Source organism: Balaenoptera acutorostrata, chromosome 7 (genome assembly GCF_949987535.1).
Source record: "Balaenoptera acutorostrata chromosome 7, mBalAcu1.1, whole genome shotgun sequence".
Taxonomy (NCBI): domain Eukaryota; kingdom Metazoa; phylum Chordata; class Mammalia; order Artiodactyla; family Balaenopteridae; genus Balaenoptera; species Balaenoptera acutorostrata.
Genome location: NC_080070.1, coordinates 26,213,007 through 26,236,974, shown reverse-complemented (window position 1 = coordinate 26,236,974; position 23,968 = coordinate 26,213,007). Strand labels below are relative to the sequence as shown.

Here is a 23,968-nt window from a genome sequence, read left to right as displayed (position 1 = left end):
TTCAGATTCATCCAAGTAGCATGACTGGACTCACAGAGAAGGGATAAATATAATTATTAAAATCCTGCCTTTTAAAGGGTAATTAGACACTAGGGTCTAATATATTTTTTACAATTGCTTTTAAAATTTCTTTGTTTTTTCTAGGTCATATGCGTTTGCCAATGTTATCCATCTCATATCAGATATGTTTTATTTTGTTGGATTATACCTAGACTAATTCATACACAAGCTATGTAGGCACCAGGTTTTCCGAGCCACATTCATTTTTAGCCTCACATTGATTGATAGTTTGGCTGGTTCTATAGTGGTAAGTTTAAAATACTCTTCCCTCAGAAAGTCTTGGCTCATTGCCTTCTAGAATCCAGGGAGGCATATGAGGTCCAGTTTTCATTCCTTAGAGGAGTAGTCCCACCCCGACCCCCAACCAAAAAAAACTCATAGAATGTTCTCTTGCTTAGTAAAATTTTACTAAGATGTGTGCCCCTTTCAGTTTCAAGAGCTGCCTGTCTTTGGTTTGTGAAACTTTTCTTTTTATTTTTTAGATCATTTCTTCCCCTTCTTGGTCTCTTTCTTCTTCTCAGATGTTTTTCAGATATATGCTGGGATCCTGGGTCTAGCTTAATGTGTTCTAATTACAGAATTAATTTTAATGTGTTCTAAATGTTCCTCATATTCTCTTTTTTTCACTTTTCTCTTTGGTTTTACCTTTTATTTTATCCTGCAGATCATCACTCTGGTCTTTAGCCCTAGCCACCTCATGTTTAAGATGTTCAGCTTTTTATTTTCACATTCATAATTTTAATTACTAGGGTCATTTTCTTATTCTCTGATTGGTCTGTTCCATGACTACCTATATATATGTGGGTATGTTCAATATTCTCTTGAATTTTTTCTTGAAGAGATGCTAATTAAAATTCTATTTAAAAAATTCTCTTACATTTTCTGAATCACCTCTGGCTTTGTTTTTATTGTGTGTGGGTATGTGTGTTTGTCTTTTTAAATTATGCTATTGGTTTTCTTCAGCTATCATGACATCTTTGGCTGTTGATGTATAATTATGATTGAAGGGTCAGGTTGATTGATAAGGATTACTGGCGGGGTGCATTTTCCTTGGATGGCGGGCAGACTATGGACCTGTGTAAATTAGTGAGTTTCATCTGACTGGCTTCTCTTAAAGATGCATGGATACAGGCAAGCAAGCAGACTGGGGGCCCACCCCTGGAGAAACTTATTCTAAGAGTGGAGAAATTTATTATAGTTCTATCTTGTATAGAAACTGCATGTCCTATTTCCCACCTGTCTATGGCTGTCTGAAATAAAATTACTTCAAATTCTGCTGTTTTCCTTCAAATGCCTTGTGCCCACACTAGGAGCATAAGATAATCTCACCATCAGATAAGTCCTATTCTTTAGAGTAGAATTCTGTAATTTTAACCTAAACTCTCTCTACACGTAAGGTTAGAGCAGAAGGGAGAAGCGAGGGGACCAAATGGCCCAGCTATTTTGAAATTCAGCTCTTTAAATACTTTTCCTGATGGTCACTTCAAGGCCTGCTTCAAGTCTTTATGTTGACTTTACGTTTGGAAATTATTTGGTATTTTCATAGTAAGAATCATTTATGTCTCTTGAGCTGTTCTTTCCGTCTTTTAATTCCTCTGTAAATCAGGCCCATTCCACCTTTATTTTTCAGGATTTTCTCAAATTGTTTTACCTACTGTTGGCTCCAAACATATACAGGCATAACTTGTTTACTGCACTTTATTTTGTTGCAGTTTGCAGATATTGCATTTTTTACAAATTGAAGGTTTGTGGCAACCCTGCATCAAACAAGTCTGTTGGCACCATTTTTTCAATAGTATTTGCTCACTTCATATCTCTGTGTCACATTTTGGTAATTCTTGCAATATTTCAAACTTTTTCACTATTATTTGTTATGATAATCTGTGATCAGTGATCTTTGATGTTACTATTATAATTGTCTTGGGGCACCAAGAACCACACCCATATAGGACAGAGAACTTATATCGATACATGTATGTGTTCTGACTGCTCCACCAAGCAGCCCAGCCATTCCCCTGACTCTCTCCCTCTCCTCGGGCCTCCCTATTCCCTGAGACACAACAATACTGAAATTAGGCCAATTAATAACCCTACAATGGCCTCTAAATGATCAAGTAAAAGGAAGAGTTGCAAGTCTCTCACTTTAAATCAAAAGCTAGAAATGATTAAGCTTAGTGAGGATGCCATGTCGAAAGCCAAGAGAGACCAAAAGCTAGATCTCTGGTGCCAAACAATTAGCCAAGTTGTGAATGCAGAAGAAATGTTCTTGAAAGAAATTAGAAGTGCTACTCTAGTGAATACACAAATGATAAGAAAGTTAAACAGCCTAACTGCTGATATGGAGAAAGTTTTAGTGGTCTCCATAAAAGATCAAACCAGCCACAACATTCCCTAAAGCCAAGGCCTAACCCAGAGTGAGACCCTAACTGTCTTATATTCTATTAATGCTGAGAGAGGTGAGGAGGCTTCAGAAGGAAAGTTTGAAGCTAGCAGAGGTTGGCTCATGAGGTTTAAGGAGAATATTGGAAGAAGATGCCATCTAGGACTTTCATAGCTAGAGAAGAGAAGTCAATGCCTGGCTTCAAAGCTTCAAAGCACAGACCGACTCTCTTGTCAGGGACTAATGCAGCTGTTGACTTTAAGTTGAAGCCAGTGCTCACTTACCATTCTAAAAACCCTAGGGCCCTTAAGAATGCTGCTGGGGCTTCCCTGGTGGCGCAGTGGTTGAGAGTCTGCCTGCCAATGCAGGGGACACGGGTTCGAGCCCCGGTCTGGGAAGATCCCACATGCCACGGAGCGACTGGGCCCGTGAGCCACAGTTGCTGAGCCTGCGCATCTGGAGCCTGTGCTCCGCAACAGGAGAGGCCGCGACAGTGAGAGGCCCGCGCACCGCGATGAAGAGTGGTCCCCACTCGCCGCAACTGGAGAAAGCCCTTGCACGGAAACGAAGACTCAACACAGTCATAAATAAATAAATAAAAAAAAAAGAACGTGAATTTCTAAAAAAAAAAAAAAAAAAAAGAATGCTGCTAAATCTATTCGGAAGCCATGCTCTGTAAGTGGAACAACAAAGCCTGGATGACAGAAAATCTGTTTACAACTTGGTTTACTGAATATCTTAAGCTGACTGTTGAGACCTACTGCTCAGAAAAAAAAGATTCCTTTCAAAATATTACTGCTCATTGACTATAAACCTGGTCACCCAAGAGCGCTGATGGAGATGTACAATGAGATTAATGTTATTTTCTTACCTGCTAACACAACATCCATTCTGCAGCCCATGAATCAAGGAGTAATTTCGACTTTCAAGTCTTATTATTTAAGAAATATATTTCATAAGGTTAGAGCTGCCATAGATAATGATTCCTCTGATGGATCTGGAAAAAGTAAATTGAAAACCTTCTGAAAAGGATTCATCATTCTAGATGCCATTAAGAACAGTCATGATTCATGGGAACAGGTCAAAATATCAGCATTAACAGGAGTGTGGAAGAAGTGGATTCCAACTCTCATGGATGACTTGGGGTGGGAGTTCAAGACTGCAGTGGAGGAAGTAACTGAAGATGTGGTGCAAATGGCAAGAGCAGTAGAATTAGAAGTGGATCCTGAAGAGATGAATGAATTGCTACAATCCTGTGTTAAAACTTTAATGGCCAAGGAGTTGCTTCTTATGGCTGAGCAAAGAAAGTGGTTTCTTGAGATGAAATCTACTCCTGGTGAAGATGCTATGAAGAGTTTTGAAATGACAACAAAAGATTTAGAATACTGCATAAATTTAATTGATAAAGCAGCAGCAGGGTTTGAGAAGATTGACTCCGATTTTGAAATAAGTTCTACCCTGAGTTAAAAGCTATCAAACAGCATTGAAAGGAAGAGTGAATTAATGAGGCAAACTTCACCGCTTTCTTATTTTAAGAAATTTCCACAGCTCCACCCCAATCTTCAGCAGCCACCACCCTGATCAGCCAGCAGCAATCAAAATCAAGGCAAGACCTTCTACCAGACAAAAGATATGATTCTCTGACGGCTCCAGATGATAGCATTTTTTAGCAATAAATTATTTTAAATTAAATAATGTACATTTTTTTAGATATAATGCTATTGCACAGTTAATAGACTACAGTGTAGTATAAACATAAATTTTATTCACACTGGGAAACCAAAAAAATCTCTGTGACTCGCGTTATTGTGTTATTTGCTTTATCATGGGGGTCTGGAACCAAACCCGCAATATCTCTGAGCTATGCCTAGAATGACCCTCTCTCTCTGTCTCTCTCCCTCCCTCCCTCCCTTTCTCTCCCTCTCCCATCCCCCTTTTCTTCCCTTATTTTCTTTTCCTTTTCTTCCCTTCTTTTCATTTCATTATCACCTTAGAGGCAATCGATATATATGTTTGTGCCAGCCCATATCTTGAACCAGAAGCCAGACTAAGTATTTTTTATATTTCTTTTAATGATGCAAATAAATCTGCTTTGCACTCATTTTAAATAGCCTAGAATTTATACTAATATTTGGTTAAATATTTCTCTACACTTTGGGATGGGTGGTACTAATCCATGTGATACTGTATTTAGAGATTAAAAAAAAAATTTCCCAACCTAAAAATGTATATATGGTTACAGCCAAAAGGAACTATTTGCTTGCAATCTGCTCCTCCTGGCACCCTGTGTGCTCCATGAGATATAAGCAGCTACTGAATCATGGAAAATGCAATTTGAAGTTACATAAGTAAATTAGTCACTGTGTTCTGTACTATGAACAGTCTGGGATGTCATTAAAGTTCTGCCTATATAGAAAAAAAATAAGTCTATTTGTATGGTATTCCTGCTAAACATTTTGAAGTAAAGTCATGGTCACTATGTCTCAGAAGACATTCACATTTTGGTCTTAATCAAATCTAGTTCTACAGCATTTCAAAGACATTAAGAAAGCCAAACCATTTCAGTGAGATATGTGAACTCTAGGACTAAATTCCCAGGTTGACTATCTAAATTGTCTGATTGATTAATTTATTGTAACTTGGGTATAGAAAATTCAAATCCTTTGTAAATTCCATTTCAATTAAAGAGAGAGAGAGAGAGAGAGAAATGTGTAAATACCACAATCTCACCAAATGTTTCAATTAAGTATCCCCAGACCACACAGCTTCATCTGAGCACCAAAAAGTGGGATCATGGAATCTAAGCAAGGTTCATGGAGCAAATATTTCTCTGTGCTGTCCAGTTAGATAGGCATCCCCACAAAGAGTTGCCCTAAATGTGTAAGTTGGTAATATTCTGCAGCAGTAATATGTAGCACAAAGGGAAAAAAGTAATAAGCCTGGCTAAGGCAGCCTTCTCTAGAAGAGCTACTTAACAGACTTGCCTACACTGTGCCCTAGAATCTCCTTAATTTCATTTTTTTCTTCTATACCTTCACAAGCATATCATTTTTACTGAGCACATAAATGAGATTCTATAAATGTTTTCTTTTTCAGTTGTTTTTTTTTTCTTTTTCCTTTTTTTATTTGGTTTTTCCTTCCAGAGTTGATTGTAACAGGCTGGTATGATTAATCTTGCCTGGACACAATCCACCATAATACCTGAAATAGTTCTGCAACCTGGGATTCCTTTAAAGGAATCAGCTTCAAATGACTGTAAGTGAACAAGGAAAGAAAATGCTATAAGGTTTACAGCAATTACAGACACACAAGGTGGTTACTGATCATTGTTTCCATTTCCCTCCTTTCCACAGAAATGGAGAAAAGTTAGGAGACAGTTATGGTTGGTCTGATCTCTTCTGAAAATTACTTCCATTGCTATCTAGTTTATATTGACATTCTTACCACAGGTTTTCAGGCTGTTCTCTTCTCATCTGGACTATTCCTTAAAGGAGGGATTTTATTATTGTTTTCAGAACTACCTCTCACAACTCTTGTTAGAGTTATTCAACTTTTCAATTTTAACCCAAGTATTTCAGCAACTGCTTTCTGATGAAAAACACTGCTTTTCAATTTTAACCCAAGTATTTCAGCAAATGCTTTCTGCTTTCGTCTCTTCTAGTATTTTCTGCTAAATATATGGAGGCAGTTACATACTGCCTCAGGAACAACACTCTCTTCTCTTTCTGCCTAGTCCTGCAGATTCTTGTCTCCATCTTTAACTTTTGTAATCTTGTGTGCTCTACCCTCAGGCAAGCCCCTGTGTTTGAGAAAACATGTCTGGTTGGGATGCTCTGTAGACGGCTGGAGAAACTGATGCAATTATCTGGATAATTTTAAATGCATTCAATCATTAAACAAATATTTTTGGAGAACCCATTCCGGGCACGATTTTATGCTAGGTGTCAAGGAGATGATGGTGAGCAAAATAAAATAAGATCCCTGCCCTCGTGAAATGCAGCCTAATCGTAATAACAGCCAGTATCTATTGATTGCCTATTATGTGCTAAATATGTCTCATGACTCATAGCATGTAACTCTCAGCAAAACTACCATGAGGCATCTATTAATACAAAAATACACCATAATGAGACGAGAGGATTTTTTAAAGTCAATCATCTTCCTGCCTTTTCCTAGATGGTATGAACTCAAGTCTGCTTTAGTTTGTGAATAGGGCTGGGCACAGATGGCAGGCAAATGCTTTATGCTGCTTTATATCTGAGTTTTGCATTCCCCAGGGAATGTATTTCTATCTGCACAAATTTAGCCTCTTAACTGAATTTTCTCAGCTAGTTTAGCAGAGCTGCAGGATTTGAATCCACATCCTCCCACTCGAGAGCTTATGCTCTTCCTTACTCCACTCATTCACCTTATAACTGACAGACAGAGTAAAAGAATAAGGGAGATACTTTTGACATGGCAAAGCATCTGGAAAATAGCATCAATTCTCCTTTGTTTTGTGTATTTTAGACAGAACTAAGGACAGCTATTAGAATTCCTTTTCATATTTCTCCTTAAATATTTAGCAGTCCTATATCAGAATAAGTGATACTGACAAAATTTTTAAAAAGAAATGTATTTGGCCCATCATTCAAAGGAGAAAACTTATTTTTCAGAAAAAAAAAAAGTTGCAATGGGGATCACAATATGATGACTATATAAGGTTACCATTATGCCATACTCTAACTTAAATAATAAGCATTTTTATTATTATAGTATGTCATTATTGTGGAAGGGACTCTATTTACTCATTCAATAGGTATTTATTGAGAATATACTACATGAAAGTCTCTATGTTAAGAGATGCATTCATTCAGATATATATCAAACATGGCTACCCTCCATGAACTGATAAAGGATGACATTTGAAGGTGAGAGGAGGTGAGTGTGAGTAGAGGGAGGGGTCTAAGATAACTCCAGGTTTTTGACTTAAGCTACTAAATAGAGGCTGCACGACTTATCCAGAAGGTGAAAGAAGAAAGGCTGGTTTGGGACATATGGGGTGTTTGACATTTTGGAGTTTTATTTTCTTTTCCGTTTTGAGGGTGTTTTGTTTTGTTTCCATCCTATGCTCTGGTTGAAGCGCTGTGCTCCTTGGAGCTTGGCAGTGTCATAACCTTTGTCTGATTATCTAGGCTTTATGAACCCAATTAGAGATGGTAAGACATGTATTTAAGAGATTTCTGCCATCCTAACAGCCCCTAACGATCCCTGAGGATTCTCTTCCTGACTATTACATTAATTATATTTTAATTTTTTGTCTTTTCAACCCAATTATGAAAGTTTGAGTTGGTCCCTGTCTGTGCCGCAGTGTGTCTGCCCTTCCTTCACACCACCTTTTTATAGGAAAAAAGAAAGTGCATTTAAACTATGACTTAGTAAAATGCCGCAGTAGATATAAAGCTAATAAATAATGTCATTAAAATCTACTGGAAAAAACATGATTCATCTTGATTTTGAAATCTGAAAAAAAAAGAATGTGGGGAAATTAAATGGTGTTTTATCATTGGATGAAGACATACTTTGGAGAGCTCTCTGTCCTCATGAATGCTACAAATGTCCCTTTATAACTTGATTTTACTCAGAGGTTTTCTAAAACATCTGTCTAAATTATTCAACTAATTTTACTTTTTATTCCTACTTCTATTGTAATTTCAAAGAGACCTGTGTGGCTAGATGGGTTTTTTTCCTGTAGACATGACCCCATGAAACATAATTAAATGCATACTGGAAGAAATTTTGCTCTTCCATGTTATAAATTCTGTGTCACTGATGTATAGTTACAGGATGCATAGTTCTTTTCTTCGCTTTCTCATCTCACATCTGACTCCTCACCATCTCCCCCTGCCCTTGAGCCTGATCTTCTCCTGCCCTGGAACCTGGCACTTGCTGGTGATGACAGGCATCAGGCAGCATCAGCTGGGAGACAGGCTGAGCCTTTGTACAAGGAAGGCTCGGGGAAACTGACTGACATGGTTCAATAATTAGCACAATGCTGGACACAATGCTCAATGAGGATCTGCTGAATTAATAGCTGTGTGTGCCTCCTGACTGTTGCAAACACTTCAAGCTGATCACGTGGGGTTAACTGGCTGAGCATTATAAAGGAGAATGGAGAACTGACCAGCTCTTTGGTCGTCCAAAGTCAAGAAAACTTAGAGAAAGCCTGCCTTTAGAGATATAAAAGTTTTATTCACTTTTAATATCTGTGTCAATAATTTTAGCAACGTGAAAAAATAAACACTCTCAAACATTCTGTGTATTGTTTTGAGTAATTAAAGATACTTTGACAGAGAATAGCAGGAAGCAAATTTTAACGTGAAGTGTTAGGATGACACATAAGTGTATTACACAAAATACTTCAGTAGCAAATCTTAGCTACTTATCAGATAATAGCTCTTGATGTAGAGCTGGTCTAAATTCAGCAACTCCAAGCCTAACTACATAATTTAAGCACTTTCCAATGTTCTGAAAATTCCTAGAATTAGTGTTTCTTCTTGATTTCTTCACTCATTTCCACATTCAATCATATCATGAATACAAATAAATTCCCATTAACATATTTTATAAATTTGTCTTACAGTGTGCTTCTCTGACTTACTTCGATTGCACAAAGCTAAAAAAGAAAAAAGAATTCTGGCTAGCATTCAGTCATCTCTCTGGAGGCATTGATAAATCCACCCTGATAAGTATGTACATACACTCCGGGTTTTCAGATGGATGTACAGCTCCCACAGGCCCAGTACTGGGCAGCCTCCAGCCCTGGCTTATTCATGTGTCCATCTCATCCTGAAACTCTCACTGTCTCCATCACTGCTCCTCAGGGGACAGCTGCAACTCTGCAGAGTTCTTGATCTGAGAGACAATGGTCATTTTTTTTTTTTCAGTTACCTTAAAAAAAACTTACTATGATGCATGTTTGAATTACTATGAAGGTGTCCAATAGCTTGATGTAGGACCACGATTTTATTTATTCTAAAAATTTCTTCTAAAAATTGAGTCACTGAAAGAGTTCCCTGAATAGAAATAACATCTTATTAGCACTTATATTTGCTCCCCCCGATCCTTGAAGTCACAATATGAAAAGTAAGAGTAGACTGTCTTATAAAATGTAAAGGAAGAGAAAACAAAGGAAAAGGGAGTTAGATATCAGAACTCAGGAGATTTTGTTTGGTTAAATATTTGTTGTCCGCAAGAAAACAAAATAAACTTCCTATGGCCCTCTCTAGATAAAACAATATGTTAAAAAAGACAGTTCTAGGTTCAAACACAAATACAAGTACCAGTTAGGTTGATGTTATCAATAATTCACATAATGTGGACATTTCTAGACACTGAAAAACAATAATTTTCCCTGACTAGTCCAACTAACCATGTCAAAACAGACCTAATAAACTCTGAGCGACAAATCCCTTCCTAAGTTAAATTTACAAGTTTGATCCTAATAAATTCCCATCTGTGTATGTCCAGATATAATGTTTTCTAGTTGTTAGGTTTAGTGTCCCAAACTGTCTTACTTTATTTTCCCGCCATGAGCATGGTCCTACATAAAATATTCGTGGACTTTCATCAGGCCATTCAAGTCAAGAAAGGTCACAGGTCTGGAACCCATGGCAAGTTTGCTCTATTCAGCAGCAGGTTTGCTGAAGTACCTTTTTTGTCTTTCAAAGTTGAAGACCACATTGATCGAGTAAGGGATGAACGCTCATACTAATGAACTCCATGCCCTTGTTGAGTATTTTTTCCTCTGAATTAGTTGGAATTTTAAGAGTCATGTGGGACCTTACTTGGAATGTTAGAACCTAGGGAATATAATTCCCCGCCCCCCCCGGACGTTTGGACTTCCTCACGACTTCCGATGATGGAGGATGGAATAATCTTTACATCCTTACTCTGAGAGAACTTTCTCATGTGCCCATTAGGGCTGAAGAGCTATCCCTTTAGAATGGTAGCATTTGCCTTTGTTTTTCAAACTGGTTGTCTCCATCACACCACCCAAACCTTGGAAGTCATGGTTAACGTTAGTTCTCTGCTTTTCTATACATAGAAATACACACATCGGGAGGCTTCCCTGGTGGCGCAGTGGTTGAGAGTCTGCCTGCCAATGCAGGGGACACGGGTTCGAGCCCTGGTCTGGGAAGATCCCACATGCCACGGAGCAACTAGGCCCGTGAGCCACAACTACTGAGCCTGCGCGTCTGGAGCCCGTGCTCCGCAACAAGAGAGGCCGCGATAGAGAGAGGCCTGCGCACCGCGATGAAGAATGGCCCCCGCTTGCCGTAACTGGAGAAAGCCCTCGCACAGAAACGAAGACCCAACACAGCTAAAAATAAATAAATAAATTTATAAAAAAAAAAAAAAAAGAAATACACACATCCAGTTCAGCATGTATTTCCTTTCACACACAGATGTTCTTTACATGCAGTGTTTTGTGTGGCGAAATTAATGGAAGATTAGTAACAAGAGAAAATTATTTCAGGAAATTCAATTGATCTTCAACTTCTAAAAAAATATAAACTGCATTATATAATCACCCATTGCTTCTTCTTTCATCCCTCACCATCATCCTCCTCATGTGGAAAAATAATGAGAATGGGGGCTAAAGAGAAATAGTACGACGGTTCAGATTGAATTAAGCCACCTAGTTTTTGCTGTTGCAGTTTGCTTCTGTGACTAAAACCATCATAATTATTAAGGAATAGCTTTTTCTAAGAGTAACATTAGAACCGGGAAAGGAGGCATTTGTCATGCATTGAGATACCTCTGGAATAGCTCACCCCTGTGAATCATGTCTGCCTTTTCTCCCTTCCTCTTTTAACGTTTGGAAAAGAACAGTTATGTTAGTCGATAACAGAACTGGGAAAAGGGACCCAGAAAGTGATGTGAGCTCTGTCAATCTTCAACCTTGCCAAGGAGGACACATTAAAATGTTTTTCATGGAAAATCAGCCTTAGTCAACACATATTCAGAGCAAAGTGACCTTGAATATATATATAAAACACTGAAGCTTCTTGAGAGAATATAAGTGAACCAAAAAGAAAGAGGGGAAAGCATCCTAAAGGAAGAAGTTAAATCCAGGAAAAGGGTTGGCATTTCTTGCCACTTACCTTTTCTGCTGACTGGGCTGTACCAAAAAAGATGGGGATGAAAGCTAACCAAATGATGCAGGTGGTATACATGGTAAATCCAATAGGTTTGGCTTCATTGAAAGTCTCTGGAACTCCTCTTGTTTTAATGGCATAAACAGTACAAGTTACCATCAAGAGGATACTGTACCCTAGTGAACAAATGAGCGAGAGATCAGAGATGTCACACTTGAGCACTCCCCTGGCATTCTCCGGGTCTAGAGTCCGCTGTTCTCCATAGTCAATGATGATGTGCGGTGGGTCCACAACAAACCAGACACACACTCCCAGGAGCTGGATGGAGATCAGGCTGAAGGTGATCACCAGCTGGGATGCTGGACTGATAAACTTGGGTGCTGTGACAGATTTCTTCCCCTGCTCAAATATTCGGTGGATTCGGTTTGTTTTGGTAAGAAGGGCTGCATAGCTGAAACACATGCCGAGTCCTAGGAAGATCCGTCGGAAGGAGCAGATGATTGTATCTGGTGCTGCAATCATTAAAAAGGTGATTGAATAACAGAGAAAAATCCCCGTTAGGAGCACGTAACTAAGTTCGCGTCCCGAAGCCCTCACAATAGGTGTGTCGTTATAGCGGACAAAGGTCACGATCACAAAGGTGGTGGCGATGATTCCCAATATGGCAACGAACACAGGCACCACAGCCCAGGGAGAATGCCACTCGAGTTTGATGATGGGGATGAGCTGACAGCCTGTGCGGTTGATGTCTGGTCTCTGATCCAAAGGGCAGAGTTCGCAGGAGAGCTCATCCACCTGGTAGTTGTAACCTTCACAGCGCTCGCAGTGCCAGCAGCAAGGAACTCCTTTCACCGTTTTCTTCCTCTCCCCGGGCTTACAAGGCAGGCTGCAGACAGACGCCGGTTGAGTGTGCTCCCTATTGGCCCACTGCATGTCTTCCACCTGTAGGTATAAAATATTCATGAGCCTTCCATTTTTCCCCCATTTATAATATCCTAATCCTAGCCACAGGTTTGTAATAAATCACTGAATGCTGACAGTACAGTTTACCATAATAAGAGCCCAGAGTTTCTTTCCCTGATATTGACTTCATGAAAGTGCTAAATGATTGGGTCCAATAAATCATTCACATCATCAACTTGATGAGTGTCATTACGTTCCATTTACCTCCTTGGTGTTGACCAATCTGACATTTGGAGAAAGATTTAATGGCCCAAACAGTTTTAAAACAGAAAAAAAAAAGAGAGTCCCATGGAAAAACATGTTAGAGCTAAGCTCAGATATAAATGCTAGAATCCTTGAAACACTGGCTAGGCTATAAACACACATAGAAATGGTGATCCAAGTCTTTCCACCATATTTGGGGAAATTCAAATCTCACTGTGTCAATTTTGAAAGGAAATGGCAAAACTAGCTACTTTAACCTCTGACACTCCTCACGTGTTCATGGTGATAACTATATTAATGTTTTTGCCTGTTTAAGCTTAAAATTCACTTATTCCCCCACTCTTGCATTTTCACATTGTGGAAAAGACCGTGCTGAGTGAGATAGCTTGACGGTTATGTTTTCCATTGAACAAAAGTAGGCTTAAAGCAGTGAAATTGGCACAAATGAGCGAGTTCCCCTGCTATGATCTCTCTCTGCTTAAGGGCCTTAAAGTTCCATCGTACTCTTTCGAATTAGATGACAGAATACCTCTATTAAAACAAACTTGTTATTTTAAGGGAATTTTGCCAATCATTGACCTCTTTCCTTAAATCTGTTTACTGAAGGTTCTGGACCCGATTCCAATGTGAGGGGGCAAGGGAAGTGGGGTTTCCCACACCACCAAGCAATCCTTGGACACCAGCTGGGTGTCCTACGAGTCAAATCAGTTCTGACACTATCACCTGGAAATAGCATCAGATCCCACAGAATGCTGATAAGACAAACCGGAAATTATGGATCATAGGAGACAACTCATTGTGAAAAGCTACTAGTGTATAAAAGATAAGCTCTATGAATGGAAGGATTTTGTTCACTGATGTGAACAAACAGTGATTGACACACAATTTGTCCTCAAATATTTGTTGAATTTGTGAGCAAGGAAGGACAGGAAGGGCACCCCTGAGGACGAAGGAGTCAACTTGGAAGTACTGGGTTCTAGAAATAAAGTATAGCTCAAAGAGGCACAGAGAGGAGAGCTAAAGGAATGTTTAAAAAAATAAATAAATAAAACAAAAAACTTATTTTCCCAAGACCAGCTCTATAAAAACCCAAAAGAAAAATTACCATATGCTGTGACGGTCTGGCTCCAAGATGGCCCCCAATAACTTCACCTCCTGCAACCACACACTCATGGAGTCCTCTCCCGCTTTAAATAGGGCTGAATTATGTAAACACTAACATATTCCAGAAATGACTGCACGTGGTTTCTGAGGCTAGGTCGCAAATGACATTTTAGCCTGTGCCTTGTTCTCTCTTGGACTGCTCACTCCTGGGAGAGAACCAGACTGTCATGAGAGCTCTCAAGCAGCCCTGTGGAAAGGAACTGAGGCCTCCTGCCCACAACCAGCACCCACTTGCCAGGCATGTGAGGGAGCCACCTAGACAGTGAATCGTCCGGCTCCAGTCAAGCCTTTAGATGACTGCAGCCCCAGCTGACACCTTGACCGCAACCTCATGAGAGACCCTGAGCCAGAACAACCCAGCTGAGCTGCTTCTGAATGTCCAATCTACAGGAACTGTGTGAGATGATAAGTGTTTTATTGTCGTAAGCTGCTAAATATGGAGTTATTTGTTACACAGCAATAGAAAACGAATGCAGCTCAAATTAAGCTTACTTACCCATTCTGTGACCACCACCAGTACAGTAGTCTACTGAGAATCTACTGAGAAGGTAGTGACAACTATCTTATACCAAAAAAATGCCCCAAAGTGTCTAGTGTCAGCAATATTCTATCATCACTCTTAAGGTTGCCTCCCCTTTGGGAACTATGTGACTGAGATTGTTCTCATAAATAGATCTATTGCTAAAGGATGCTTTCCTTTCTTGAATGTGGGGTGAATAGTGGAGGGCAGAGAACTGTAGCCCTGAAGTTCAACACTTGCTGAGGGCTATCAGATCTCCCCCAGGTGGAGTAGATAATTCACGCATGTTTAATTTCAAATATCCTCCCTTGAGAAAGTAGATGGTACTTCATGTGTCCTAAAGGTACTCAAGACTATTAGCTCTACCTTGTCTCTTCACCACAAAGGAAAAGCAATCTATCATAACCCTGTTAATTTTCTATTAGGTTTTAATGATTTAGAAAAGTTATTTTATTTATGTATAAGATTCCATTAGGCAAGAAAAAGAAGTTAAATTGAAAGTGGCTTATCTCAAAAATATTGAGAAAAATGAAATGCTCCACTTGAGCGGCTAAAATATTGATTGTATACCCTAATGGACTCTTATAAGATAATAAAATACTTTCTGTGAAGGTTATGTTTCAAAGCTAATTATTGTAAAACCAAAATTGCATTTTGTTTGGGGCTTCTATAGATTTATAATGTTACCGTTAAAAAAAAAAGGCAGCCAAAAAAAAAAACCTCAGAAACATTAAACTTCAAGTTTGGTAGAGACCTTAAAGTTCAGCTTGTCTACCCACATGTCTAATTCTTTAATTCTCAATACACTTTATTTTCTATAAGGAAATAAGACTAATTAACAAAGAAATATATCCAAATCTGATAGGTCTCATTACGGAGGATAAATATTCATCATTAAAAGCTAAGTACTACATTTTCTTGATCAGTTTCCTGAATACTGAACTAGTGGAAAAATGTTTTTCGTAAATAAAAATTAAAGTTATAAGATAATGAAAAAACCACGATTTTTTAACAGTTGTAAATTTTCTTTAGTAAAAAACAGTATAGTCAAGCAATACATGTTACATTTCTTGATATAATGGAGAAAATTTATGTATGTTTCAGTAAACATAAACATACATGACTACATTTTCACTAAGGAATCTATTTATGTATAACTGTACTGTGTTTTGATGCCATACTTGAAGTCTGGGAACCAACCAATATCCACCCCAAGGAAGAACAAGTAGCGAACACTTGAGTCAGGATCTTGTAAATACATTAGTATTTGAGACACACAATTTATTTTGGATATGTTGCTAAATTGAAAATACTACTACTTGAGGGGCTTCCCTGGTGGCACAGTGGTTGAGAATCTGCCTGCCAATGCAGGGGACACGGGTTCGAGCCCTGGTCTGGGAAGATCCCACATGCTGCGGAGTAACTAGGCCCGTGAGCCACAACTACTGAGCCTGCGCGTCTGGAGCCTGTGCTCCACAACAAGAGAGGCCGTGATAGTGAGAGGCCCGCGCGCCGCGATGAAGAGTGGCCCCCGCGCGCCGCAACTGGAGAAAGTCCTCGCACAGAAACGAAGACCCAACACAGCCAAAAATAAATAAATAAAATAAAGAATTATAAAAAAAAAAAAAAAAAAGAATACACACGCACCAAGGCATTAATCAAAAAAAAAAAAATACTACTACTTGAGAGTAAATTAAACTTCCTATTTTTCACAACTATGCTACAAAGCATCAACAAAGATCATTCAGCTCTCTTGCTTTGCTATATTAACAAATAATACCATCTTTCATAATGCGTAAAAAGAGAAGCCATATCCATACATTTTAAAAATGTGTCTTCCTCTCCTTTGGCATTATTCTGATATTAGGATGTTTTCTGTCTAAAACATGTGTTCTAACAAATGGATGATAGTTATATAGATAGACCTCCTAGGGACAAAACCATAGCCCATTCCTGTCTTGACAATGTTCACCAATAGTGATTCATTCTGTAGGCTCCAATCCAGTACATTTCATAGAATGTGAGCCATCAACTGGCTTCTGCTGTCAAATTCTATTATTACTGCAGACAAATATATCAGCAACCACAAAACCAAAACTTTCTGAGTGAATGTGCTTACATTTTTTCATCTTTAATCTTCCCAGACCAATCAACCTAGAGTAATGCTTCATAAATTAAAGACATTATTTTTTATAGAATAATTTTCTTCTGTGTAGTTTTAAGAACTCCTGAAAAAAAAGGAACTACAAGACTACAAGAATATTTCCCAATTAAATGCCCCACTATAATTAATCATTTCCAGTATTCACTACAAAATTCTCACTCAATTTAATAATTACAGTGTTTTTCCCACATGTTAAGTGGTATCTTCAATGTTATGATTACTATACATGTGGGAAATTTTTAAATATAACACTTAAAGATAATTGATGTCTAGTCATACCATCCTTAACTAGCTCTTTTCATCTTGCTCTATAAATAAGCATAGTATTAATAATCATTTTGGTGACTAGTTTGCCACTGCAGTATTCAAAAACCCAACTCTTTATCTGACTTATGTAACAGCAGATTGTACATGCAAACATTTCCAGTGAAACTGGGCATTTTTTCAAAGGTTTACTCGTTAATTTCCATATAGTCAATAGTTTTAACAAGTGCACTTAATTAGCATGAGTATTTAAAATGTCAAAATTTGGTATCATATTTTGTGAATCAGACGATTCACATATGAATGACTACATGTTGCACAATTAATTTGATAATGCAACTCAAAATACAGTTTCTCAATATATTAGTATACACATTCATATATATAAATATGTTTGTATATAGATATATATTGCTTCAGTAATATTCATCCTTTCCTTTGGGTCATGCAAAGCTTTCTACTTCTGTTCAAAGTGTTAAGTAGGTTTAGTGTCCTTTGAAAAGATAGTATGTGTGAGATGATTCTCAGATTGAAGTCCTAGTTTTACGTGATATTACAGGTCTACATAACCTTTAAAAGTGCAAAGACTACTCTTATTTAAAATACAATTTAAAATTTCATTTACAATAGCATCAAAAAAAATACTTAGGAATAAACTTAACAAGTAAAGTGCAAGAGTTTTTTTAACTAAAAACTACAAAATATCATTTCAAGAAAGTTAAAGAAATGAATAAATGAAAAGAAATCCCAAGTTCATGGATCAGAAGATTTAACATTGCCAAGATGGAAATACAAAACTGATCAACAGATTTGACATAATCCCTATTAAAATCTTATCTGGCTTCTTTGCAGAAATTGACAAGTTGATCCTAAAATTCATGTGGGAATATAAGGGATCCAGAAGAGACAAAATGATCTTGAAAGTGAAGAGTGAAGTTGGAAGATTCACACTTCCTCATTTTAAAACTTACTACAAAGCTGTAGTAATCAAGCAGCATGATACTGGCATAAAGATAGACTAATTACTGAAATAAAACTGAGAGCCCAGAGATAACCTCTTATATGTATGGTCAATTGATTTTTGACAATGATGACAAGAAAATTCAATGGAGAAAAAATAGTCTTTTCAACAATGGTGCTGGGACAAGACATGACACCAAAAGAATAAGCAACAAAATAAAAATAAATAAATTAGACTTCATCAGTATTACTTTGGTGATTCAACAGATGCCATTAGGAGAGTGAAAAGACAACCCACAGAGTGGGCAAAAATATTTTCATATCATATATCTGATAAGGAACTTATATCCAGGTTTTATTTTTTAAAACTCTTAGAATCAAACTGTTAAAAAGGCATACAATCCAATTAAAAATAAGCAAAAGAAATGAAGAGACATTTCTCAAAAAAAGACATATGAGTAGCCAATATGCACATGAAAAGATGTCTAACATCATTAGTCATAAGAGAAATGCAAATCAAAACCATAGTACCCACTAGAATGGTCATAATAAAAAATACAGACAGTATCAAGTGTTATTGAAGATGCGGAGAAAGTAAAACCCTTTACATTGTTGGTGGCAATGTAAAATGGTGCAGTTATTTTGGACAACGGTTTGGCACTTCCTCAAAAGTTAAACACAGAATTGCCATATGACCTAGCAATTCCACTCCTAAGTAATTTTAATCTAAGAAAACTGGAGACATATGTTCACACAAAAATTTGTACATGAATGTTCACAGCATCATTACTCATTATAGCAAAAAAGCAGAAACAACCCAATGTGCATAAACAAAATGTGCTTTATCTATTCAACCAAATATTAAAAAGAAATAAAGTACTATTATATGCTATAAAATAGATGAACCTTGAAAATATGCTAAGTGAAAGAAATCAGTCACAAAGACCATATAGTGTGTGATTTTAATTTATATGAAATGTCCAGAATAGGCAAATCCATAGACAGACAGTAGATTGGTGACTGCTAGGGGTTAAGGAGGGAAGAGAATAGAGAGTTACTACTCAAGGGTACAGGATTTCTTGGGAGGTGATGAAAATGGTCTAAAATTAGTGGTAATGGATACACAACTCTGTGACTATACTAAAAGCCACTGAATTATATATTTTAAAATGGGCACATTTTATGGCATTTGAATTATCTCAATAAAGCTGTTATTTTTTAAATATGCAAACTATGTTGATACAGTCAGGAAGTATTAATACTCAGTCCTTCATTTGCTGTATAAAAAAACATATTGCATGTTCCAGAAAAGGTTCGATGTGGGAATTCAACAGTGACCAAGACATGGTTGCTGGCCTCCAGAGACAGTGCAAGTGGGGAAAGAGATAAGCAGAGGGCCAGTCGCAGTTCAGTATGAAACTCCCCAAAAAGAAAAGGGGTGAGGAAGTGGTACAGCTAAAAGAGGATCCAGCAGGGCCACCAAGCATAGGCTTCAGGGATGTGTGAACAGCAGCCTGAAGGATGTATAGGAGGTAAACCAGGGAAGGGGATCTCAAGCCAAAAAAGAAAAAAAAAAAAAAAAGACATCAAGATTCAGGGGCAAGAAGTCATAACAAACTGGAGAAACTAAAGGTATAAAGAATAGCAAAAGTATAAATAAAAGCACTGGGGGAATTGGTAAGAAGCAAGCTAGGGAATAGAGGTGATGCTAGATCGTGAAGAACCTTATAAGCCATTGAGAGTAGTTTGGATATTATCTTGAAGGTGGTAGTTGGGATCCTCTGAAGGGTTATAACAAAGATAGGGATGATGAGCTTTATCGTTTAGAGGAATTGCTGCGCTGCAAGGTAGAAGACTGAAGGAACCCAAGACTAGATATGGGTCAATCACCAATCACGCTGAGGCTGTTGCAGAATTCCTGATGAAAGGCAATGGTGCCAGGAACCCAAAGAACGGCAGTGAGCATGAAGGATGTTGTAAGCAGTACCAGGTTTTGGTTTTCAGATTTTATTCTCAAGGCCATAGAGGATGTTTAAAGGATTTTAACCAAATGTGTGATCACATGTAAAATATAAATATAAAACTTTATATAAATATATAAAAAATATATTTTTTTATTTTGGAGATCACTGTGGTGAGAGCAGGGAAAAGAGTGATACAGAGGCAAGGATAAGAAATAGGGGAATAATGTCATGATTCCAGGCAAAACAAGAGCCTGTGAACCGTTAGAAGCAGTGGTGATGAAGAAGATGGTCTGGATTTAAGATACAGTGAACAAAATAGAGATAAGGGTGGCAAGAGAAAAAAGAGGAACCAAACAATGCCATCCAAGCTTGTGTTTGAGAGTCATCCTTAGCATTTCACTTACTTCAACCTCATCTCTGATCAATCACATGGCCACGCATGATCTCTCCCCATGCCTAACTCCCAGGTAATTAGGTATCAACCCTGCTTAATCCCTTATTATACAACACACAGCACCTTCTAGTCTTCTTCAATGACAACTTTACAGTATGTAATTATGCATTTATTTATTTGATTTTCTTTTTATTTAAATAAGAGATTTTCTGAATTTTAAATTATGCTCCTCAGAATCTCTTACAGGGTTTACACAGAATACATCTCACTGGATCCCAGTTCTGAGATATTACAATTTAATAGGTCTGGAAAGCAACCTCAAGTTGACATTTTTTTTTTAACATCTTTATTGGAGTATAATTGCTTTACAATGGTGTGTTAGTTTCTGCTGTATAACAAAGTGAAACAGCTATACATATACATATATCCCCATTTCTCCTCCCTCTTGTGTCTCCCTCCCACCCTCCCTATCCCACTCCCCTAGGTGGTCACAAAGCACCGAGCTGATCTCCCTATGCTATGCAGCTGCTTCCCACTAGCTATCTATTTTACATTTGGTAGTGTATATATGTCCATGCCACTCTCTCTCTTTGTCCCAGCTTACCCTTCCCACTCCCCGTATCCTCAAATCCATTCTCTACATCTACGTCTTTATTCCTGCCCTGCCCCTAGGTTCTTCAGAACCATTTTTTTTTTTTTTAGATTCCATATATGTGTTAGCCCACAGTATTTGTTTTTCTCTTTCTGACTTACTTAACTCTGTATGACAGACTCTAGGTCCATCCACTACAAAACTCAATTTCGTTTCTTTTTATGGCTGAGTAATATTCCATTGTATATATGTGCCACATCTTCTTTATCCATTCATCTGTTGATGGATACTTAAGTTGCTTCCATGTCCTGGCTATTGTAAATAGAGCTGCAATGAACACTGTGGTACATGACTCTTTTTGAATTATGCTTTTCTCAGGGTATATGCCCAGTAGTGGGATTTTTGGGTTGTATGGTAGTTCTATTTTCAGTTTTTAAGGAACCTCCATACTGTTCTCTATAGTGGCTGTATCAATTTACATTCCCACCAACAGTGCAAGAGGGTTCCCTTTTCTCCACACCCTCTCCAGCATTTATTGTTTGTAGATTTTTTGATGATAGCCATTCTGACTGGTGTGAGGTGATACCTTATTGTAGTTTTGATTTGCATTTCTCTAATGATTAGTGATGTTGAGCATCCTTTCATGTGTTTGTTGGCAATCTGTGTATCTTCTCTGGAGAAATGTCTAATTAGGTCTTCTGCCCATTTTTGGATTGGGTTGTTTGTTTTTTTGTTATTGAGCTGCATGAGCTGCTTGTAAATCTTGGAGGTTAATCCTTTGTCAGTTGCTTCATTTGCAAATATTTTCTCACATTCTGAGAGTTGTCTTTTTGTCTTGTTTATGGTTTCCTTTGCTGTGCAAAAGCTTTTGAGTTTCATTAGGTCCCATTTGTTTATTTTTGTTTTTCTTTCCATTTCTCTAGGAGGTGGGTCAAAAAGGATCTTGCTGTGATTTATGTCATACAGTGTTCTGCCTATGTTTTCCTCTAAGAGTTTGATAGTGTCTGGCCTTACATTTGGGTCTTTAAGCCATTTGGAGTTTATATTTGTGGATCGTGTTAGGGAGTGTTCTAATTTCATTCTTTTTGATGTAGCTTTCCAGTTGTCCCAGCATCACTTATTGAAGAGGCAGTCTTTTATCCATTGTATATTCTTGCCTCCTTTATCAAAAATAAAATGACCATATGTGCGTGGGTTTACCTCTGGGCTTTCTATCCTGTTCCATTGATCTATATTTCTGTTTTTGTGCCAGTACCATACTGTCTTGATTACTGTAGCTGTGTAGTATAGTCTGAAGTCCGGAAGCCTGATTCCTTCAGCTCCGTTTTTCTTTCTCAAGATTGCTTTGGCTATTTGGGGTCTTTTGTGTTTCCATACAAATTGTGAAATTTTTTGTTCTAGTTCTGTGAAAAATGCCATTGGTAGTTTGATAGGGATTGCATTGAATCTGTAGATTGCTTTGGGTAATATAGTCATTTTCACGATGTTGATTCTTCCCATCCAAGAACATGGTATATCTCTCCATATATTTGTATCATTTTTAATTTCTTTCATCAGTGTCTTATAGTTTTCTGCATACAGGTTTTTTGTCTCCTTAGGTAGGTTTATTCCTAGGTATTTTATTCTTTTTGTTGCAATGGTAAATGGGAGTGTTTCCTTAATTTCTCTTTCAGATTTTTCATCATTAGTGTATAGGAATGCAAGAGACTTCTGTGCATTAATTTTGTATCCTGCTACCTTACCAAATTCATTGATTAGTTCTTGTAGTTTTCCAGTCACATCTTTAGGATTCTCTATGTATAATATCATGTCATCTGCAAACAATGACAGCTTTACTTTTTCTTTTCTGATTTGGATTCCTTTTATTTCTTTTTCTTCTCTGATTGCTGTGGCTAGAACTTCCAAAACTATGTAGAATAATAGTGGTGAGAGTGGACAACTGTGTCTTGTTCCTGATCTTAGAGGAAATGGTTTCAGTTTTTCACCATTGAGAACGATGTTGTCTGTGGGTTTGGCATATATGGTCATTATTATTTTGAGGTAAGTTCCGTCTATGCCTACTTTCTGGAGGGTTTTTATCATAAATGGGTATTGAATTTTGTCGAAAGCTTTTTCTGCATCTATTGAGATGATCATACAGTTTTTCTCCTTCAATTTGTTAATATGGTGTATCACATTGATTGATTTGTATATATTGAAGAATCCTTGCATTCCTGGGATAAACTCCACTTGATCATGGCGTATGATCCCTTTAATGTGTTGTTGGATCCTGTTTGCTAGTATTCTGTTGAGGATTTTTGCATCTATGTTTAACAGTGATATTGGCCTGTAGTTTTCTTTCTTTGTGACATCTTTGTCTGGTTTTGGTATCAGGGTGATTGTGGCCATGTAGAATGAGTTTGGGAGTGTTCCTCCCTCTGCTATATTTTGGAAGAGCTTGAGAAGGATAGGTGTTAGCTCTTCTCTAAGTGTTTGACAGATTGCTCCTGTGAAGACATCTGGTCCTGGGCTTTTGTTTGTTGGAAGATTTTTAAGCACAGTCTCAATTTCAGTGATTGTGATTGGCCTATTTATATTTTCTATTTCTTCTTGGTTCAGTCTCAGAAGGTTGTGCTTTCCTAAGAATTTGTCCATTTCTTCCAGGTTGTCCATTTTATTGGCATAGAGTTGCTTGTAGTAATCTCTCATGATCCTTTGTATTTCTGCAGGGTCAGTTGTTACTTCTCCTTTTTCATTTCTAATTCTATTGATTTGAGTCTTCTCCCTTTTTTTTCTTGATAAGTCTGGCTAATGGTTTATCAATTTTGTTTATCTTCTCAAAGAACCAGCTTTTAGTTTTATTGATCTTTGCTATCGTTTCCTTCATTTCTTTTTCATTTATTTCTGATCTGATCTGTACTATTTCTTTTCTTCGGCTAACTGGGGTTTTTTTGTTCTTCTTTCTCTGATTGCTTTAGGTATAAGGTTAGGTTAGTTATTTGAGATTTTTCTTCTTTCTTGAGGTAGGATGGTATTGCTAGAAACTTCCCTCTTAGAACTGCTTTTGCTGCATCCCATAGGTTTCGGGTCGTTGTGTTTTCATTGACATTTGCTTCTAGGTATTTTTTTAATTTCCTCTTTGATTTCTTCAGTGATCTCTTGGTTATTTAGTAGTGTATTGTTTAGCCTCCATATGTTTGTATTTTTTACAGATTTTTTC

At 37.6% G+C, this 23,968-nt stretch overlaps 1 protein-coding gene across 2 annotated transcripts in view; it reads right to left on the bottom strand.

Annotated features, from left to right (window-relative positions):
- Positions 1–23,968, bottom strand: part of GRM8 (glutamate metabotropic receptor 8) — a 797,285-nt gene that overhangs the window by 101,050 nt on the left and 672,267 nt on the right. For both annotated transcript variants that reach the window (XM_057550586.1, XM_028165220.2), the window contains exon 8: positions 11,587–12,522. In XM_057550586.1, the coding sequence (XP_057406569.1) occupies positions 11,587–12,522 (936 nt within the window). The remainder of the gene's footprint in view (positions 1–11,586; positions 12,523–23,968) is intronic.